Source organism: Meles meles, chromosome 8 (assembly GCF_922984935.1).
Source record: "Meles meles chromosome 8, mMelMel3.1 paternal haplotype, whole genome shotgun sequence".
NCBI lineage: Eukaryota > Metazoa > Chordata > Mammalia > Carnivora > Mustelidae > Meles > Meles meles.
In genome coordinates, this window is record NC_060073.1 from 49,876,124 (window position 1) to 49,899,743 (window position 23,620).

At 35.0% G+C, this 23,620-nt stretch overlaps 1 protein-coding gene across 4 annotated transcripts in view; it reads right to left on the reverse strand.

Moving 5' to 3' along the window:
* Positions 1-23,620, reverse strand: part of USP47 (ubiquitin specific peptidase 47) — a 111,182-nt gene that overhangs the window by 14,319 nt on the left and 73,243 nt on the right. For 3 of the 4 annotated variants that reach the window (XM_046014459.1, XM_046014458.1, XM_046014455.1), the window contains 11 exons: positions 18,793-18,888; positions 18,565-18,717; positions 15,801-15,968; positions 13,581-13,712; positions 13,086-13,162; positions 12,490-12,545; positions 10,274-10,386; positions 8,169-8,273; positions 5,619-5,826; positions 3,620-3,735; positions 1,183-1,302 (listed from right to left, as the gene is read on the reverse strand). In XM_046014459.1, coding sequence (XP_045870415.1) covers positions 1,183-1,302; positions 3,620-3,735; positions 5,619-5,826; positions 8,169-8,273; positions 10,274-10,386; positions 12,490-12,545; positions 13,086-13,162; positions 13,581-13,712; positions 15,801-15,968; positions 18,565-18,717; positions 18,793-18,888 — 1,344 coding nt within the window. The remainder of the gene's footprint in view (positions 1-1,182; positions 1,303-3,619; positions 3,736-5,618; positions 5,827-8,168; positions 8,274-10,273; positions 10,387-12,489; positions 12,546-13,085; positions 13,163-13,580; positions 13,713-15,800; positions 15,969-18,564; positions 18,718-18,792; positions 18,889-23,620) is intronic. The other variant, XM_046014457.1, reaches the window with a different exon arrangement.

Sequence of the window (23,620 nt, forward strand, 5' to 3'; positions counted from 1 at the left end):
ATTTGGATCCTATTTGAACAAACAAAAATTTTACAATATAATCAGGGATATTTGAATATTGACTAGATATCTATTGATATTAAGGCATTTGTTAATTTTCTAGATGTAATAATTATGGTTATGTTTTTTAAAACGTTCCCACCTTTGAGAGATATATATTCAGATTATTTATAGATGAAATAACATTTCATCTAGGGATGTTTTTCAAATAATCTGGTGATTACATAAATCAAATGAGAGTTGATAACTGTTCAATAAAAGTTACAAATCAGGACTATTAGCTGACCATTTAAAGAAAAAAAATGAAGTGTGATCCCTTCACCTCTGTGTGAACTTTTCACCACAGAGCGGCATTAGGATGGATTAGAGATTTTAATGACACACACACAAGCACCATGCAAAAGTATCCAAAGAAAAGAGAGGTGAATAAAAGTTACACATTGGGATTAATATGACAACACTAAAAAAGGTTCAATGAGGTAAAAGACTCGAGACTGCATTAAGATGAATGAGACTGGAAAAGGCAATAAACAAAACATGGCAAACAAGGAAAATTTTGGATACAATTTACCTAGAGTAAACTGATGGCATTAGGAATAAACACACAGGAAAAATGATAAATGACAGAACACAGAATGGTATCGAGAGGTGAAACAAATCAATGTGAACTTTCTCTTTTCTATCAGAGATAAATAAGAAGAGAAAGGGAATAATGGTGGGTGAACCCAAAATGACAGTCTTCTCTAGAGTAGGCATGTCTTTGATTTTCACCATTAAGTACTGCTTTATGGAAGAACCTCAAGAATGAACATAACATAATTCTCAGAACTCATAATTCAAGAATTCAGGGGACATGACTGGTGTGGACAGAAACAGTCACTAAGGCTCCACCAAAGAGGCAGGACTAATCTGGGGCTTGAAAAACAAATGTAGGGAGAAGGGAAAGAACACTACAGGCTGGGGTCGCTCATGAACAAGACATAGAGGAGAACCAGCAGGACTGACTGAGAAGGACAGAAAGAAGCCTGATATGAGCGATTACAAAGGAAGATAATTACTGAGAGGATGGGAGAATTCACAAGGTAAATTAAAGACAAATGGTGGTTAGCTCTAGAGGCCAGCCTTAAAATATAAAACTTTATTATTACCAGCATGAACATAATGAAAAACTAAAAGACGTACCTTGTTACTTCTAAAAAACCCTTCAGCTTTCAGGGTCTTACTGGGCACAGTGAGAAGACGCAGATCATTGTAGCAGCGTTCCAGCACTATCCGCATTGTTTCAGCGGGTAAGCAGATGGCCTGTAACGGAAGTGATCTGATAAAAAAGGACTTGCAAGGATAATTCTGCTTGACTTGGAAATGTGGACAATGAGACACTGGTGAGTTTTCAGAAACAGCAGAAAGAAAATTCAGAGAAAATAATTTTTGTAGAGGTTTACAAAATTTTTAAGAATCTGTGGAAAAATTTTAGTCTTATCCGTTAATTATGTTGTAAATTAGGTGAACAAAGTATCACTTACAAAGATATGCTCACTATTTTTATGGTAATGATTTTTCACTAAAAATTCTAAGCCTCTCATACTTGCAAAGTAAATGAGGTGATCTGGTTCCAACAAAACAGAATGGCTAACTCTCGAGTAGAAGTCAAGCCAATATATGTTTAATTTCTGAAATTTTGATGGGTTATTTTGTGTTGTGTGAATAGTTGTTAATACTTTTCTAAATCATTTTTCTTCTGTATAAAGTGATATTATTAATAAAATTTAAAGCTATTCTAAAATTACATATCCTTAATTTGAGGTGTCATTATAGGAATTTCACAAGAAATGAGCAGACAAAAAAATTTATGTTTTAAAAATATGATTTGTGCTGAGAATTGTGTAAGAATGATGAATCAAAGACTTGTACCCCTGAACCAAATAATACATTATATTAATTTAAAAAATGATAAAATTCAAAAAAAGATTTGTTTTCAATACAACTAATGATTATTCTTAGGTAGTCTACTTATGCTTTACCCACTGCATTTCTTGGCAGAATATTTTGTAACTGCTTTTATTCTCTAGAGACATATTTTTCTACAAATTTACTAGCTTTTTTTTCAGGGAAAGGAACATCATGTGTTTCTTTTCTATTCTAACTCAGAGCTCATACTCTATTAAACTATAATACAGAGCAAGTACACTAATGTAGCCATTTTATGAGCAATTTAATCATAAAATGTAACTCCAAAACGCGGTTTATCTCCCCAATTATTACTCAGGCAGAAGTGTTAGAAGTTGTTCTTTGTTAACAGAGTAATAATTAAAACCCAACTTTTATATAATACTTAACATTTTTTTCCCCACAAACAAAGCATTTATTTGTTCCATTAACATTCACAATAACCCTGTTAAAGTAGGCATTAAAAAACCTCAGATGAGGGCGCCTGGGTGGCTCAGTGGGTTAAGCCGCTGCCTTCGGCTCAGGTCATGATCTCAGGGTCCTGGGATCGAGTCCCGCATCGGGCTCTCTGCTCAGCAGGGATCCTGCTTCCCTCTCTCTCTCTCTGCCTGCCTCTCTGTCTACTTGTGATCTCTCTCTGTCAAACAAATAAATAAAATCTTAAAAAAAAAAAACAAACAAACCTCAGATGAGATAAAAGACAATATTGCCATAAGATGAATGACTGGAAAATGGACCAACTTCTTGTTGCTATTATTGAACAATTTCCACTACACCAAGGCATCTGACCCTAGGGCTTTAGAACCCTAAACAATTTTACCAATGTTTGTGTGCTCAGTGTTTTATAGAGTACAGTATAACCATTTTATTTGGAGTGGACTAGCTTTTTGTCCAAGGAAATTTGAATGTTTTCATACTTTTCCAGCCCCAAAATTCTGAACGAGTCTATGTTCACTAACTCACTGAATGTGGTCAATATTTAACTCATCATTTTCCCTGTCAAATCTGCTCCCCCACCCTACTCTTCAATTTCTATCACTAGATCACTATGCCTTTGCAGTTACTCAAGCGTGCAACTCCCCAAGTCATCTGTGCTCCTTCCTGCCTTACTCCAACCAATCATAAGTCTGGCAGATTCTATTTATAGAATCATCCTAACATCTAAACCTTCTCTCATTTCTAGTCCTATGTCTTTACCTGAATTATTTCAACAGCTTCCTCATCTACATTCCTGTCTCCCCCTCCATCCATGTGGAATACCAGTCTAGTGCCACCAGACTTAACCATTCTACAGCAGAGCTCTCATCATACCACTGCTGTGCTTAGGAAAACAAACAAATATCCTACTTCCTATTGCCTACATCAAATACAGTCCATCCTTTAGTGTTTAGTACTTAAAGACCCTCCATGAAATAAACCACCTTTTCTTTCTAGGCAGGTACTTGACAGAGAGCCAGCCAAACACATGTGCCCTTGCTACGTGCACTTGCCTCACACATCCTCACCTCCATACTGTGGTCAGTGGATGTCTTCCGCTCAAACTGTCCTTCTCTTCTAACTATACTTGCCTCCTGCCAGTAAAAATCAAACCTATACCTTACTCAAACCATCACATAATGCTTTGTACAGAGCAGGCACTCAAAAATACTCACTGGACAATTTTAAAACTTACCTTTGAAATAAGTTGTTTGAACTCTGTGACTGTTTGATTTAAGTAAGCACGAACGGTGATAGGAGCAGCCACAGATTCTGCCTTAAGATCAACAACATGAACTTTCACCATCACTTCTGTCCCATTTGAAAAACATAAAAACATAACTACAGGTTATTTTCAAAAATACCTTTCACATGAGCACTGCACCTTTCATGTGTTTCCAATAGATGGCAAAGATAACATTTTTCTAATTATCAAGATGGTAAACATACAATGTTATACATGTATATAATACAAATTAAAAGTTCTCTTTCACAATTTGTCACATTACAAACATCTGCAAAGAAATGGAAATGAAGCTTATAAAAATGTTCTCTCGACATCTCTTTAAAACAGTGACAACAATCAAAATATGATTTTTAAAAAATACATGCTTTGTTTCCTTCCTTGTAAAAAGTAATTCACTGTCAAACTTATCAAGCATATTAAAAATATCCAAAGTTCCAAAGTACAGACCCAAACCACAACACTAAATAAATATAAACAGAGAAAGCAAAACAAATTCTAAAGGGGACACAGCAGCCCTACTTGCTTTTGAACAACCTTCATTATACCACTCAAGACCTTGTTCATAATTAAAGACTTCCTCTCTTCAAAATATTCTCTACATTCTACAGAAAATTCTACTGCTTTGGTTTACATGGTTTGTTTTTTTCACTTAAATTCTTCATATTACTATATAACCCTATGTCTTCCTCTTCTGTTTTCAGATTATATATAACTAAACTTTTAGTTACTAGAAAAGTGAATGATCTTTGAACACTATGGTTATTCTCTGCCTTAACTGTTTTAATTTCTTTTATGAAGTTTACATAAATCCTCGTTTTTTTCCCCTAAATTCCTAATCTAATCTGACCAAATATTCTGCTAAAATCTTCATTACTAATGAGCACAGAGTACTTTATCTGTAAGTTTAACCATCCACACACAGACTTAGAGTTCTCTTGTTAAAAAGTGGTTTCATTCCTGATTTGTGTTACACTTTAATCATAATTTTTGCAATCTAGCCCCAAAATAATCTGCAAGGAAATGCTCCAAAGGAACTCCTTACAAACAGAGCAGAGTCTGACTGATGGAGCCCTTAAAAGAATGCCATACTTAATGTACTTTGAAAAGAGGCGCTTTGATAAAAATTTTTTTAAAAAGAGAGGTATATAGAATCCACAGAGGAAAGGTATTTGGAAGAGTAGAAGAAGGTTTTGTAAGTTCAATTTTTAGGAACAGAAGTAGAAAACATAAGTCTGAATTCCAATTATAATCGATGCAAGGGATTTAGGGTCACAACAATAGTAAGAATTCTCCAAGATTATTTAAACACTTTGTCCCTTATTTGTTACAGTTTACATTTAGTGATTACTGGAAGAGTTTAGACATGTAACTCTCTTTAAGTCCTACCCTGGGTACAGGTAGGGGCATGGTATTCTGCTTTCCAGATCAGTCTCAAACAACAAAGTAACTCCCAAGATACTGAGGAATGTGATATATTAAATGAAGACAGAAAAAGCTGAAGTCCCTGGGACCGGTAGAAATGGAGAGGATGAAGAAAAATAAAGAGTGATGGCAGTGATACTTATGAAACCACCTCTTCAAGGAGACTCTGAAAAATAGACTATTTCTGAGACTTTATGGGAATATACTTTTTTGGGACCAGGATCTCCTCTGTAAGTAGAAGGAGTAGGGAACAGGAGAAGAGAAAGGAGGATGATTCATCACTTAAAGAGAAAAGTCCCACTGAAAACTACAAGCTTAAAAAACCCCTATTTTAAAAAATTTTGTGTATATAGCTCTTTGAAAGTAATCCAGAACTTAATCACAAGCTTGTTGCTTAACCTATCAAAATTATTCTGCATCTCAAGAATATATAAAAATTTAAAATTAAATTCATTTCTATTAACAAAAAACCTTCTCATGAAAATTTTAAGTTCGGTACAACTCAAAATGCCATAAAATTCTTTACCTCCAGGTTTATAAGACTGGAAAACTTGATCAGGCTTTCTCGTCTCCAACAGCAGATCAAACATGTATGTTGACTTGACTCCTCCTAGCAGAAGTCCCATAGGTGTATCTTCTTCTCCTTCATACGATCGTTCAAGATAATCATGAAACTCGTCATATTTAACAAGGCGACAGCAATCCATGGGTATGACCTCTTCTAAATCCATCATCTAAAAGAAAATAACACCCAAGAAAAGAGAAAAAAAATATGCGTGGTATTTTAGTCTGATGTGTAATTGCACTACCAATACATCCAAACAAACAATAAAATCCTATATTTATGATTTGCATCAGAGCTCAAAGACATCAAAGTTAAAGGTACGTCAATGCTATTTTTAAATAACCATTATTTCATTATCCCCCAAATCATACAACTTATGCACCAACAAATTTTAAAGATATTTCTGGTTTTAAAGAAAGTTAACATTCTAAACTTTAGATGGACTCAAAATCAATGTAATATAAGCTGTTGCTCTATAATCGTTAAGTTGGAACCTCAGGGAGAACGACCAATGAGATTATGTGGCTTCTGTTTATGAATCCAATCTGGAGAACTGGTGACTGACATGTTTGGGTCTGACCCTCTTGCTAAGGGCAGGGGGAAAGCATGCCTTGCAGAGTCACCACAGAGGCCACAGCTCCTTATAATTACATAAATAAATATAAACAGAGAAAACAAAACAAATTCTAAAGAGGACACAGCAGCCCTACCTGCTTTTGAATAACCTTCTAGCTGCCCCATGTAGGTAGCTCCCTTTCCAGATGAGCCTCCCCATACCTACAGCTCAGGGCACAGGAATTTCTGTCACAAATTTCCCTCTAGCTCATGTCACTGGTAGATGGTGTACTCTGGACACAACATCTCTTCAGTGAAAAATGAACTACATGGAGACACATAGGCTTACTTCAAAGTATTTCATACTTATTTAAGGTTTGTAATTATGACTTTCAAGGAAAACAGTAAACTTTGGTGTGTGTCCCTACTGACCTCTATTCACTTTCCAACTCTCCCCAAAGTTAGAACTCTCCTTCTGGTACATAAGACTGATTTATTTCTCTCTTCTGTTTGTTTGATTCTTTATACTTATGAACTTTTACTTCCTATTTTTTTTTAAAGATTATATTTATTTATTTGACAGAGAAGTCACAAGTAGGCAGAGAGGCAGACAGAGGGTGAGGGGGAAGCAGGCTCCCCGCTGAGCAGAGAGCCAGATGTGGGGCTCAGCCCCAGGACCCCAAGATCATGACCTGAGCTAAAGGCAGAGGCTTAACCCACTGAGCCACCCAGGCACCACTTATTTCCCATTTTTAAGACATTTTTTATCCTTCCTGCATTAAAAACTGCTGGAATATAAACTACCGTTGTTGTTATCATGGATCGTAAAACTGTTTAGGTACGATGTTTTCTCCATTTTAGTCTGATTTGGTTTCCCTACTGTTTGCAAAGATGATGCTTGGAGTCCACCACTGTCTTTAAAGGATTTTCACTTTTAATGAGGTAAATCCAGAACCATCCATCCATTTTACTGTTTGGTCATTCATTTACTTATCCACATACCCATCCAAATTTTGATTCTCCTGCATACCAGGTAAAAGTACTGGAAATGTGATTGTGAGCCATATCCTTTTAAATGAGGACCAGTGGCATTAATTACAACAGTCACACAATCAAATGTGGATCACACTTTGAGAAATGTGTTATCTTGTATACTATTTTTAGTTCTCTCATTAGGTCTATATATAAATTATAAATGAAATGACACAATTTTTTCTCTAATGACTTTCAGTTCAGTATTAATATTTATATGGAAAGGGCAAAAATATTTTTAATTTGTCAAGTATAACAGATGACATTTAGAACAATCTGATTAAAGAACGCTTCCCTTTCAATTCAACTTTCAAAACCCACTAACAACTTCCCATTATTCTTAGAATTGCAAACTTCTACTCATACAAATCATACAAAGTCTCTAATTTGATTTTATCAAGACAATCTGAACACAATGTCCCTTTTTTTTCAGTTTTCTAATCATGCCAGCCAAATCCTCAAGTCAGTTTTTATATATGCTGTCATCTCTACTGAAATATTCTCCCCTAACTTCTGGCAAAGCTGTGTCCTTCTCATGGTTAACGTCTTAGGAGAAATAATCTCAATATATTACTGATTTACTTTATAACATCTAAACAGTAACGTATTTGCAAATTGTGGAAGGTTCTCAATACATATCTTCTAAATGAATGAAAAGAACAAATATTTTTGTTTCTAATTCTATTTCTTGTTCTACAAAACTGAACTGGCTTTCAGAATGAGTAGTTTCTCAAACTCCATTGAGTATGTTCCACAGGAGAGGTGTAAACTACACCTCTGAGAGAGACAGATGCCATCAATGGACTATCAACATGACTGCAAGTGCTTGTATTACTACTGATTCTAATAACAATTTTGAAAAAGATGTTAATATTGTTTGTTATCTGAGATGTTGATACAGTCCAACAGTGCAATTAAACATACCTTATAAGCCATTTCTACTGCTTCCTTTAATGTCTTATCCTTATGAACCTCCAATTTATTCTCCATCATTACTTGTTTCACAGGATGCAAACAGAATAATTTTATCTAGAAAATGTAAAATATCATCACCTCAGCAGGTCATGAATCAAAACGTAATTCTTTTGCACACAGCATTTTTTTCCCTAATAGTCAAAATACTGCAACTTTTAAAAGATTTATTTCTTTGAGAGAGAGGGTGACAGAGTCACAGAGAGAGTATGTGAGAGAGCAAGAGCGAGCGAGCAGGGAAGAGGCAGAGGGAAAAAGAGAATCTCCAGCAGACTCCCAACTGAGTACAGAGCCCAATACAGAGCTTGATCCCACAACCCTGAGATCACAACCAGGGCCGAAATTAAGAGTGTGCTGTTCAATCAACTGAGCCACCCAGGCACCATAAAATACTGTAAATTTTTTTTTAATATTTTATTTATTTATTTGACAGAGAGAGAGGTCACAAGTAGGCAGAGAGGCAGGCAGAGAGAGAGGGAGAAACAGGTTCCCCACTGAGCAGAGAGCCTGATGCGGGGCTTGATCCCAGGACCCTGAGATCATGACCTGAGCCGAAGGCAGAGGCTTAAACCACTGAGCCACCCAGGCGCCCCAAATACTGTAAATTTTTAAAAAAGATTTTATTCGAGAGTGAGCAAGGGAGAAAGAGAGAGAGAGAAGGAGCAGGGGGAGGGGCAGAGGGAAAGGGAGAAGCAGACACCTTGCTGAGCAGGGAACCTGGAACTTTGGGATCATGACCTAAGTCAAAGGCAGACACTTAAATGACTGAGCTACCCAGGTGCCCCAAATATTGTAATTTTTAAAAAACATAATTGAGATCATTCTCTCCCATGTCTTTTTTTTTTAGTAATTGACAGTGACTATCTCTCCCAAAAAAAGAATTCAAAAACATTAATTTTAACAACTGCACATTTCTTGATAAGCATATATCACAATTTAAATAATTATTCTTCTACTGATATACACTGTTGTTTCAAATTTTTCTCTAATTTGGAAGATATCGTGATAAGTGTCCTTGTGGTCAAAATTTTTACAGCATGCATGGTTATCTCATTAGGTATTTCCTTAAGAGAATTATATAAAAATACATAAATTTGCTTAAGGCTCTTGATAAATTCTACTCAGTGTCTATGCAATAAGGTCTTTAACAGTTTATTATTCTATAGCAGAATGTGACAATGTTCATATCATTGTAACCCTACCAGCACTTAGTATTATCACTCTATGTTAGTGGGTTTTTTGGTTTTGTTTTGTTTTTATTTTTTTTTATTTTTTTAAAGATTTTATTTATTTATTTGACAGACAGAGATCACAAGTAGGCAGAGAGGCAGGCAGAGAGAGAGAGGAGGAAGCAGGCTGTCTGCAGAGCAGAGAGCCCAATGCGGGGCTTGATCCCAGAACCCTGGAATCATGACCTCAGCCGAAGGCAGAGGCTTTAACCCACTGAGCCACCCAGGTGCCCCTTGTTTTGTTTTTAAAGATTGTATTTATTTATTTGACAGAGAGAGAGATCACAAGTAGGCAGAGAGGCATGCAGGGAGAGAGAGGAGGAAGCAGGCTCCCTGCTGAGCAGAGAGCCTGATGCAGGGCTTGATCCCAGGACCCTGAAATCATGACCTAAGCTGAAGGCAGAGGCTTAACCCAACGAGCCACCCAGGTGCCCCTATGTTAGTGCTTTTTTTTTTTTTTTTTAAAGATTTTATTTAATTGACAGAGAGAGAGATCACAAGTAGACAGAGAGGCAGGTGGGGAGAGAGGGAGAAGCAGAGAGCCCAATGTGGGGCTCGATCCCAGGACCCTGAGATCACGACCCAAGCAGAAGGCAGAGGTTTAACCCACTGAGCCACCCAGGCGCCCCCCTATGTTAGTGCTTTTTAATGCACAAAATAAAACCATACCTCACCTCAGTAATATAGTTGGTTACATTGCTTAATGATCACAATAGCATAACTGTCTACAGAATCAATCCAATGAGTATGTTATAAGAATTGCAGTCAAGCAACTTCAATAAACTTCAATAGCACTTTTTAATTAAAAGTAAAATTATGAAATCTAACCTTGCATGTGTTGCGCTCAATTTCTCGTTGCCTTTTTTCTTGTTCTTCTAATTCTCTTTCTCTCTGCACCAAGTTTTTAATATGTTCTGGATATTCGTCTACTTCTAGAAATTCTATTGTAATAAAAACAGGGCAAGACAGAGTCATTGGAAATTGATCTTCCTTTACTTAATTTTATTCTATTATGTGCCCATAGTATTTACTTCTACAACAGTTATCATCAAAATATATCTCAATTACACCAGTCTCTCAACTTGGAACATCAGCTTCTTCCAGACAAGGGTGAAGAGGTAGTTGATAATGGCATATGATTAGGCCTCATATTTTAAAAAGTCACATATTTAATCCATATTATCTCTTGATTCTATGAAAACTCTTAACATGTAGATTAAGACTTGTTACAATGAAAAGCCTCTCTGAAACTTGGAAATAAAATCATTTCTGATTTCAAACTGTGCTATCACCAACAAACCATGTGACCAAGGGCAAGTTTACTTGTCCAGACCTCAATTTCTTCAGCTTATTAGCAGCACCTACCTAGGATATAATAAAATGTAATAAATGCTGTTGCTACTGCTACTACTACAATGGTATTTATTTATTATTACTCACTAATATACTCATCTTTTCTTTGTTCTCAAAGCAATCTTTAGTTATCGTCTATTTACAGAATTTTATATGCAACTCAAAATATTAAAAGTGACAATATGAGATTCTAACACTATTTAGTAAACCAATGATTACTAGGCATTAAATAAGGAGAAATATATATATAAAATCACATCCCTGTGGAAAGTCAAAATCCACTATTTCTAGAAATGAGCTCTAACTGCAAAAATATTCCATATCATACACAGAGTGCCCTCTGGTGCTTCATCACAAAACTACAGTTTAGGGGAGTAGATTAAGAAAAACTGAGTTATTGTCCTAATGGAAACATCTCGAATGCTGGGTGCCACAGATACACAAACTACAAAGCTGACTCTGCCTACATTTTGGACAAGTTAATCTTTGGGGTATTGTTTCTTTATCTGTAAAGTCAGAATGACTACTCTGAAATCTCTATTCTGAAATGATTTTGTTACAATTTTCATTCACCTCCATTAATTCTATAGTAAATTACTGAGCAGCCACTATATGACAGACCCTGGACTCTGGGTTATCATTAGTGAAAAGATAAATTAAGTCTTAAGCCTTGTGCCAATTGAATTCATAATCTAATGAGAGTTTACAAAAATGTAAACAAAAACATTATGCTATCTAAAATAGATTTTACAGTATGGTAGTTGCTAAACAAAGGAAATATGTTGAAATCAAGGGCAATGATTGTAAAAATTACGAAAAGAATGGGAGCAACATATAACCTGTGTATATATCTAAAGATACATTCACACACCCCTACTTATTTACAATACTGCTTCAGTTGGAGTCAGTGTTAAGAAAAAAGGGGAACTGCAATTTTTTAAATTAAGAGTAAAAATGAGAAAAAAAAAAAAAGACAAACCCTCATGCTTTGTATATAGGATTATTTCGGGGGTTCTCAATATAATTGACATGTAATAAAGGATGCAAACTAGAATCATAAAACTTTATTTGCTTTTTAAGCAAATAAGCAAAGATAATTAATTCTAGTTCTTGGAAACATTTCTAGAGTGGTAAGTCAGAACTTTACTTCATTTGGGGTCCCTATTCAAAGCATTTAATACTAAAATACTCCAAAAACTTATAATTTAAAAAAAGCAGTAACAGCTAAATTTGAGTTTTTACTATGTACTAGACATGATGCTAAATGCTAAAAATATGTTATCTCATTTAACATTTCATTACAATCCTATAAAATACTGTAACTATCCCTATTTCACAGATGTGGAAAGTAAGATTTAGAAAAGTTAAATAACTTGCTCTAGGCCATCTAGATGGCAAGTTAGGATCATTACACACGTCTGGGGGTTATCACTGAATACAATCTCACTGCAAATAAATATCCAATTTTTCTATATAGAGTAAGTTTTGTGTCTTAGTGTATTAAAAAAAATGTCAACTTTTTACCAAGTGTTTTCACCACGTGGTATTATCTCATAACAGTCTTTATAATTAATTTTTCTAGGCATAAAAAAACTTAACCATCCTATCATTTAAAAGCAGTTATCTGGGTTTGCAAAACTTGCAAAAGAAATTAGTACATATTAAAATCAAATAACTACATGTTAACATACTTGCATTTCGTGCTGGATCCTTCAGTCTATATATCAGCATATATGCATTTGTGGAGCTAGTAGAAATATGAAAGAAATTAATGTCAACAAAAGGAGATTGTAAAGGTTCCACTTCCTAGCACCAAATATATATATATTTTTAAAAAGTAGTTTTTTGTTGTTTCAAACCACTAAAAAACCATGTAACTGTTCTTAGATTCAAAACTTAAAATATTCCAGAAAACAAAAAGAGAATCTACTTTGCTCTTCCCAATGGAATTCTGAGAATATTCCACATTTCCTCTTGGTAACACAGTTAAGTCTTCAAAAAACCTGTATCCTAGAACAATTACTACAGTTAAGTCAGGAGTGAGCACATTTTTTTTGGGCCATATTGTCTGTGTTGCAGTTACTTAATGGTTGTTGAAGGAAAAGATAAACACAATACTTAAGTTCAACAGTGTTCCAATAAAACTTTATTTCCAAAAACTGGAGGTGGGCAAGATTTGGTCCATGGGTTATAGTTTGCTGACCCCTGGGTTAAATCTCTTTAATAGTAAAAAATGTTGAGAAGCTGTAATTAATTTATAAACAGTACAAATTAGGAAGTTATTTACCTTGCAAAAGCACTTGAGTAATATCCTCTGCTTCCTGAAGATCCACCGTGTGTTTTCTTAATGTCCTCTTGGGTTATCTAAAAAGTTGTTATGTTATTTACCTTTTTGTAAAATCTGTAACACCATTATCTCTATGTCAACAAGTAAACCTGTTTTTAACATCAGAGTTAAATGGGCCATACAATTACCAATTCACAAAATTTAATCAGAATCAGTGGCTACTACCAGCCAGTCAGCTCTAGTGCTCCTCACCAGGTAGCTCGCATGACGGCTCAGGGAAAAAAAAACCAAAAAGAAACTGGCATTCTGTCTCTCGAAACACTTGGCAAGCCTCAAACAAAACAAAACAAAAGAGGTAACAATGAAAACAAAGTAGGAAATTTACTAAAAGAAAAGGAAAACAAACTAAGTCTCCCATTTTTAATAAACACTGCTGTTGATCTGAAACACCCATACTCCTGTCTCTGAGAATAATCTTAAGCAACCTGTCCTTACCCTGCTGACGTGCTGATCATTGAAGCTGTACCACTGTTCATCGCTGAATGACTTTATACAAGCATAGTAATGGCCACCAGCAGCACTCCCTGAATGAACCATAACGGAGAAGAGCTCATAGATCAAGGAATTCTAAGGGGGGGAAAAAAAGTAACTCAGAGAAGGGGAAAAATATAAAACCCTTATTTGCATATTTCCTATTCTCTGTTAATACACAATAAAATAACATGTTAGCTGTCCTAGATATCTATAGTAGGTACCTAAGGTATCCTCTAAGATAATTAAAATGGAAAGTCACTACATCCATAGTTTTATATTATCACAGTTTCATTCAGTGCATTCCTTCACATTTTAATTATGTTACAACCTCTGGAACTATGCATATCTGGAAAAACTGTTATTTATGTAAAAAAAATAATAGTTTGAAATTTTATCTATTTATTTATTTTAAAGATTTTATTTATTTTTTTGACAGAGAGAGAGAGAGAGAGATCACAAGTAGGCAGAGAGGCAGGCAGAGAGAGAGGGGGAAGCAGGCTCCCCACTGCTTAGTGGGGAGAGCCCGATGTGGGGATCGATCCCAGACCCTGAGATCATGACCTGAGCCAAAGGCAGAGGTTTAACCCACTGAGCCACCCAGGCACCCCAATAGTTTGAAATTTTAGAAGCAGGTACTAAATAGAAGACTGTTCTGATAATGTACAGTCAAGATCAAGGACTCCCAAATAACACAGTTGTTTTTATTCAAGCAAAATAATTCTATTTCCTTTTCAAAAGAGCTGAGTGATATAATGATTTAGAACATCTTCTAATGTATTTATGTAATATCTGTGATACAGTGATCTCTTGATCTGGTATCTCTCAAGATGGGTAAAACATTAGAAAATCAATCTATGTAATACAGGCTAAAGAAGAAAAATTACATGATCCTATCAACTGACTCCAAAAAAGCATGTCACAAAATCCAATACCCATTCATAATAAAAATTGTCAACAAACTAGGAAGAGGGAGACCTCCTCAACTTGATAAAGAACACCTACCAAAACACCCCTAGAACCAACAACATACTTAATGGTAAGAAATAGAATACCTTCCCCCTGAGATTAGGAACAAGGCAAGAAAGTCCTTTCTTACCACTCCTACTCAACCTTGTGTAAGAAGTCCTACATAGTGTAGTAAGACCAAAAAAATAAAATAAAGTAAAAAAATTAAAAAATCGTTCATGTAGGAAAAACAGGCAGGAACAGTTTGCGAACCCATGCTTGAATACAACGCTTTTTAGATTAAGTTATAATGTATCCACTATATTATTCATTACATAGCAATTCATGATCATCTATCTGCCCTGAAACAGATAATTTTAAAAGGTAAAGACAATGATAGTGGTTAGAATAATGGTCTTGGTCTAAAAATAGATTAATGCAAGAGAAACCCCATTCTTAAATTCTGTCTAAAAAAACTAATATGACTCTGCAAGACTTGAATTACTGATCAGTTTTCAGGCTAGTGATTCATAATTCACACATGCTGAAGACATCTGACCTGTAATTCTTCCCTCAATAAGGCAGATTATACGAATGTGAAAGAAATAGTTTGATAAAATCTTAAAAATCACTGACACGGTGACATAAAAGGTTTTTACAATAAAAATCATCAAGTTCGGTAGTTGTCAAATTATAAATCACGGAACTATACCATTTTTTAAAATGCCTTAAGGGCTGCCATGGGGGAGGGGAGAGAGGCTGAGGGTTCTGGGTTTCCTCTATCTCTAAAAGATCAGTTCTATAACTATTTCATCATAAGGAGTTCACAGCCAAATTTTTTTAAATCAACAGATCTAGATGACTACTTTCATTTTGCTATATGAGAAAACTATGATAGAAGATTGAGAGGCCTGGTGTGACTTTAAAGGCAGAAGTGGTTTCCGGACCACTAGGCACCCTTTCCACACCACCACTGAGCATGATTATGTAGCTACAGTTCAGTCTCCCAGAAATTCATGCTCCTGCCTATAAGGACCTTTTCCTAAAGTTTAATTATGATCACATATATGCATAAACACAGCTTTATATGCATAAACACAGCTTTAAAAAAGTCTTTACTTTTCAAAAATTACTTCTCCTAAAGAGAATTTATTGGTCACAACAGCTATAGAATTAAACAGCAGCTTGTAGATTATTTTATTCTTTCAGCTAAAACCCACAAACTATAAAAGGTACCTTCTCAAGTCCAGGTTTTGAAATCTTTTCAGTTCCACTATTACTTTCAAGGCAGATCCCTTCATCGACACCATCATCATTCGAGAAATCATTGCTCATCTGATCACTGTGACAACTGCCTTCATTTTCGGCCCCACTGTCAGTGCAACTTTCAGTTTGAGGGGATTTCTTAATAAAACATAATTATTTACAATTATAAGCTAAATAAAGGGAAAACATATAGTCAGTAATATTTTTTATCTACATGCTAACTTTTTCATGTAAGTTCAGATATTATTAATAAGTATTTATTTTAAATAAATTTAATCCTCTGAGTTCTTAAATAAAATTATACCAAAACAGTGTATTTAAAAGCACCTCTATTAACGTCCTTAAAATTCAACAATAATGAATTAGTGATTTAGAATTCTAATTAAACCCCATTTATGTTTATACTTACAAAGTAACAATATAAATTACCATTTCTTTCACCAAAATCTATAAAAGCAGAGAACCTAAGTGCCAAAATGAGCTTTTGTTTTCAAATCCCAAAATCACATCATTTCTTTTCTTGAACAAAAAGTTCATATTTATCACTGTGCTATTACAGACAATTAGAAAGAAAAACGACATTGTATCTATCCTCAAGAACTTTATATTCTAGTGCACAAGAGGTGGAACTGTAATGACAAAAAAATCATCGTACTCTTTCATGCTTTTAAGATTTTTAAATCCCTCTCATGCCAATTTTATTTGAAGGAATCTAATTCCTAGAAGTTCCCAAACAACTCCTTGCCCCCCTTTTCCTTTAATATTTAATATACATACCTAAAAATGTTTTTATTTAAAAAGCTTGAGAATTCTTCTCTAAGATGTTGGCTCTTATAAATTGTACAGAATTTCCTAAATTAACCAAGCAATATATAATAATAAGCACCAACATCTGCCAAGAACTTTGTTGTGGGGACTGCATCTAACATACAGTCTTAGTCCCTCAACAAAGTTTGGTTCAAAGTGAAAACCAACTCTAGGACTTTACACTAAGTCCAAAGATCTCATTCCTGACATTCCTTTAGGCTGGAACATCTCTTCTCCCCACAAATGGATCCAGAACTTTCTAAAAGTTCCTGTCAAATTATATCTAGGTCTTCTTTATTTGTAAAAGATCCCCGTTTACAAGAAATGTATTAGGTTTATACAGAAAACCAACTCAATACTGACTTGGTTTTGTCAGTATTGACAAATACTCTGGTGGTATAGAAGTCCTGTAAAGACTATGTCTACTTTGCTTTCCTTGTTGTTGTTGTTTTAAGATTTTTTTTATTTATTTGAAAGAGAGAGAGAGCGCAAGAGAGAGCATGAGCTGGGGGAGAGGCAGATGGAGAGGGAGAAGCAGACTCCCCACTGAGCAGAGGCCCCAATGTGGTGCTTAATCCTAGGACCCTGGAATTACAACCTGAGCCGAAGGCAGATGCTTAACAGACTGAGCCACCCAGGTGCCCCCAGAGATGCTATTTTAAATCAAAGCTTTCAATATGTAACTTGGTCATAGGTACTACTCCAGGAACACCTACTTTATCCAAAATGCTTTTTATAAAAGCCATGAAAAGGAATTACTGCCCTTACTTTACAGAGAAAGCAAGGCTCAGAAAAGCTGCTCTTCTATACCACATTATCTCGTAATACTTAGCAGCACTAACTAAAACCTGACTCAGGTTTAAAATCATTTTTGAGCTTTTGAGAAAAGACATTTTTATAACTACAGTGATCAGTCCCAATCAGAAAAAAATGATTCATTAGAGTTTTGAAAAAAATATTTATCACTCTCTAACAACTATGTTCAGTGATTATAAATAACCCCTATAATGAAATCATAAGTTCCCAAAAGAACAGAGTGGGGCATTAAGAATTTCCTCCTGAATAAGGTTAGGAGAGCCAGAGAATTTGGAGGGGGTCACTTCGTGGAAAACAATGATAAGCATTACTAGTGTCCTTCAAAGTCCCATTCTCAAACTATTTCAATAAAGTTTTAACTAAAAAACTAAACAGGGAAACACAAAATGCCTTTATTTTCTAGCTTATTTTAGAAGGGCTAAATTCCATTTCATTTCATTTATTTATTTGACAGACAGAGATCACAAGTAGGCAGAGAGGCAGGAAGAGAGAGGGGGAACCAGGCTCCCTTCCTAGCAGAGAGCCTGATGTGGAGCTCAATCCCAGGACCCTGGGATCATGACCTGAGCAGAAGACAGAGGCTTTAATCCAATGAGCCACCCAGGCGCCCCTAGAGGGGCTAAATTAATTGAGAATAACCCAGAAACCTTAATCCTTGAAAAAGACACTAAGACAAATACAAGAAATTAAGGCCATACTACCTAATTTGCTCATTTTTTCACTTACATATTTTTTCTGTGTTTATTATGTACCAGAAACACAACGCAGCCCATCTCTAGATTAGTTTGTTTCACTTAGAAAATTATGAAACATGAGATTATTGCTCTAATTAAATAACTCCAGAGTTTAAGATTCTGTCTTTTCAAAGAATATGTTATTCTGATCAAAAAATAATATCTGAAATATAATTTACGGTGGACAAAAAAAGCTTGTACAAATCTAGATCTTTTTATACAACTTGGCATTACAAAATATGGGAAGAAAGGAACACCTTCTATCACAGATAGTCTAAAAGCCACCATTGTTGTTATCCCAGATAACTCTCTTAAACACATGACCAACCAAAATGAATTAATATCTTTTAACAAAAAAATATGAATAAATATTTTACCTCATCTTCAACATCAATAAATGTACTCATATCTAGCTCCTCAGGAAATGTCATCCGATCATTCAATTTAATCCTGTGCATTGTTGTATAATCAAAATCAAACCTTTTCAACTGTAAGGTCAGCAGATAAGGGAAATGCAAAAACCGAAGACCCTAAAAAGAAAGGGACCTATTGAATATGGAATATAATCTCAGATAACTTAGTATTAATTTCTACATGGCATCTACCTTTCGTGCATCACATTTCTTCTTACAACGTTCACAAAAATACTGATTTGGGCCATCCAGGATCTCTGGCTGAATAAATGCATGCAATGCTTCTTCCTAGTAAGAAAAAAAAACAGTTGTTTTATAATTACTTAAAAATATTATAATGTTAATTACTAAGTCCTAAATATAAAAACCTTGCAATTACCAAAATAGTCAGAAGTAGAATGGCTAGGAAATGAACTCAAAATGAAAAAAGAAAAAAAAATTATCAAAGGCAATGTCATTATAAAAACTGAGCAACAAAATAATTGCCTTAATTCTGCATGAAATCTGTCTTCCTAGCATTGCACATCAGTTAGTCATTTCTACCTAATTTTTACGCTGACTTTACATTGTTGAATTGGGCTAAATAATCAAATAAAGATCCTGTCTTTAGATTAAAAATACGGTACTTCTTAGAAAAGTACATGCATCACTTCAATCTTCTTGAAAAACGAGACATTCATAAACTGTACAGTAAGTAACAGAACTCTGAAGAATTCACACTATCCATACACTAAAGAATCTAATAACCATCATTTACCACTATATTTAGCGTCAGTCCTTAATTCGCCACTGCACTAAAGATTGGAAAGCACTGGGCAACTTTCTCCCTGCATGTCAGATACTGCTCCAGCTGAAAATGCATGAGAGCTCCTCGAGTGTTCACCTAGTGGAACCATGTGGTTCTCTTTTCTCCATACAGCCTTAAGACAGAAGCAAGAAACTTAGTATGAATATTGTTGAAGAATCAGTGGGCATAAAATTTTTAATTTTTAATCACCGATTTTTCACAGTAAAAAATAAATTGTAGTTAATACAATATGTAAGACTGGACTGCATAATCTCGTTTCATTTGCTGTGATCTCTTCATACATGGTCAAATCAGAACTACTGACAATATTTACTATATACAAAGAAAAATTTGTATCATTAAGACAAAATATATTCAAATGTTTTTCTTTTAATTCAGAACGTGTTGCTCAAAAGATAAATAAAGGAGCTTGATCTGGCAAAATGTAAAACAGCTGACAACAAACTACCAGTCACATATTGTTTGGTATAGCTCATTTTGGAATAAGAACAAAAATTATGAAAAGATATTCAAAATACCTCTAACCTCATCCATCTCCTATTTTGCTCTCAGAAACCCAAGGAAGCAAGGTGGCTGAGGGTTGGGGTTGGGGTGGGGAAGAACCAAATAGTGGGGTTTTTTCCACATGACCAAGCAATTTACTGGAGGTCACGGAAAGGGGCACATTCAGAATGATTTTTTTTTTCCTTAAAGTATGTTTAAGCAAGAAAAAGGCAAATCCTATAAAAGCATAACACAGAAAAAGCAGCCATACAGATAGCTTAGCATAGACTGGTATCAAATTAGTCAAGCTTTCCAAATAGAAACTGAACTGTAAAACACTGAATACCTTAACAAAACAAGGGGCGGTATGTAGAGTAAGAAAATTATGTAACTCAAATTCCACTTTCTTAAACTGTGTGTACCAGTTTCTGGCTAGAGTTCATATCTAGCACTCTCTTTTCCTATTTTTTTAAGTTAAGATTCAGAGAAAGGTTTAAAGCACAGAAAATACCCATAATTTACTCAGACTCACCAACTTTTAATATTTTGCTACCCTTGCTTTATAATTCTCCCACCCCCACACACAGTATGTATTTTTCTGAAGCATTTGAGAATATGTTTACATATCATGCTTTTCCTCCCAATAGTTCTATGTGGCTTTTTAAGAGTAAGGATGTTCTTACATAAACAGAGTTATCAAACTCAGCAAAATAATTTAAGATTGATAAAGTACTTCTGCAATATTCCAATTTTGTTAACTGTCCCAATCCTAAAAATGCATTTCTCCCCATCCAGTGCAGAACTGAATCCAGGATCACGGATTACATTTGGCTGTCTCTTCAGATTCATTTTATCTGGAACAGTTCCAAAGCCTTTTTCCTTTCAAGACATAGTTTTTAAAGGAGGCCAGTATTTTATAAAATGTCTGCAATTTGGGTTTGTCTGATGTTCCTTATCATTAGGTTCAAGTTCTATGTATTCCTTGCTAGACTACCACTTAAGTTATGAGGTGTCCTAAGAGGATCACAGTCACAGGCTATGATATCTCCAACCTCCTTACCGGTGAAATGAACTTTAATAACCCGGTCAAAGTGTTACCCAGCTTCTCCACTACGTACTGCTTATCCCCTTGCAGCTAATATGTAATCTATAAGGAGACACTTGGGAGACCATGCAAAAATCCTGTCTCTTAAACTTTCCACCCTAGATTTAGCATCCACAAATGGATTCTTGCTTAAACCAAATTGTAATGTTTTATGAGTCAACTTAAAAATCTTTTTTTTTTAAGTAGGCAACTTAAGTCCATTCATATTTAACATGATGTTTTTTGTTTCATCTAAATTAGTTTATTATAATTACTATATGTATTAAGTAATATTTACTGTGTTCTTCTCTCCAAATAGTGTGTTTTGCTACCTTTTACATTTTCCATTGGTATTTAGGAACGTTAGTAATTTTGTTCTAGTGTATTTATACTTTTGTTAATGCCCTTAATCATTTAGTACCTGGTTTGCTACTTTTATGTTATCCTTTGTCTCCTACCCGTTCTATGGGTAGCAGTCCATGATCTCATTCTACTTTCCCTTATTCCCCCCTTTCCCTTTTTTGAGTGGTATTCCTTTTACTCCATCTCACATATAACATGCTATTCTTCTACCTATGCCCCCACCCTTGTTCATTTATTCATTTCTATAATTTAACATATTAAGTGCTCATAGCCCTTTTGCTGAAGCTTGCCTGAGCTGAAGATCTCCTCATTGGATAGAGCTTATTCTCTAGTAAACTCAAGAAGGGCTCATGGAGACAATATTCAGTAAGTTCTCCAATGTTCAAGAATGGAATCATTCACCGTCATCATAACTGAAGAATAACTTGGCTAGATGTCAAATCCTTGGCCTATACTTTCCTTGAGTTTCTGGAAATTGCTACTCTGTTGCCATGATTTGCATGCTGCTCTTCCTAATTATGGTATCAGCCCAATTTACCTTAAAGTTTAACAGTTTACCAAAATATGTCTGAGTTGATTATTCTAGGTCAGTTTTTCCAAGTACATGGTAGGTCCTTCCAAAGTAGACTTAAATTTCCCTTACTCCTGGGAAGTTTTCTTGGCTTGTATATACTAAGTTCTGTTCTACGTTGTTTATATTCTTCAGACTCCCAGTTATGTTGGACATCCTTTGCCAGTCCTTCCTTCCATTTTCTCTGAGATCCTTTTTACTTTCTCTCATTTTCACTGGATGGCCCTCTTTAGATTTCCATTCCATTCTATTCTCTTGAGCATTTTATAGTTTCTTCTTCACTTCAAATACAGTTCGGTCTTTTTCTTCAACTTCTTTCGTGAGTTTTATCAATTTATATTGCATTTCCTGGGTGTGTGTGTGTGTGTGTGTGTTTAATCCATCTCTCTCCTTTAATTTTTGGATACCAGGTTTAGTTTGAGACTACTTCACTTGGTCTGGAGTATTGTGTTACAGCATTCTACTGTGTGGTTATTTTCCTGAGGGCGTTTTTTGGCAGGGTGGATTTTCACCAGCTGAAATGTTTTATTACATATTTTCTGTTTTAACAGTGGTGCCGTGTAAATTTGATTCCCATCCCCCACCCACCCCATCATTCTTTGGACAGCATTCTTTAGTTTGAGAGTACATCAAACTTGTCTACCTGGTGAAGTGCAGTTTCTTAAATGGGTGATGGGAGTGCAAAGCTTAGGGTCATTTTTCATTCTGCGGGACACTTAACTGTTCTCTTTCTTCTTGTTTTCTCTTCACCACTGTGAGTCACATGCATTCTGCTTCCCTATTTCTCCCCCAGAGGCAAAATTCTTCTAAGGATGCCACTTCTCACTCTAGAACTCTTTCCCTGTAGCTGGTGCTATAATATACCCAAGTCCTGGTCGGCACTCGCTCTTTTGGCATGTACTACTGTACTTGTGACCTTTGTCTTCGTTTGTTTTGTCCTTCAACCTCTTCTGTTTCATAGTCTCGAAGCAGCAATAGAAGCTTTGTTGGAACCTGGTGATTATTTTGCAACCTACACGTAATTTGAGGTTTATGGTGTTCTGTCTCCTAGTAATGCAGAATTTATGGGATATTTGGGTTTTATCTATGTTCCTTTTAGTCTATGGTTTTTGGAGAGAATGTGTAGAGATATACAGATTCAGGAGACCACCATTATCCTCCAAACTCAGAAACCAGTTAAAACCATATTAGAACTGTTACGCTGAAAAAATAAATAAATTAAAAAAAAAAAAACCATATTAGAGTAATTCCTATAGCTTCCTTATTCACTTTTTAACAAGCTGGCTCCAGGTTAGACATAAATAAGATCAGACAGTTATAAAAATTAGCTTCAATTCATCTATCCATTGAAGAAATAAATTACATGAATGATGGGATAATGCAGCTATATACATTTATCTTCACCTTAATGTGATGTAGATTATGAAAAATCATGCCAAACTGTATTTTACATATTAAAAAATAAGCTATGGATCATAAAAATGGGGAGAAATACAAATACTGTACCATTATTAATATACACAGAATATTTTGCTCTGGTTACCAACAGCTGTCCTCTTAAGTATGCTTCTAAACCAGCTTTGGGTTGACTGTGTTGTTTTTCATCATTCCAGAGTGAAGATAATAGATTTATTTTCTACAGCTTAATCCTATTATATAAAATGTAATTTGTACTTTTTTTTTGAGTTTACTTATTAACATAAGATGTATT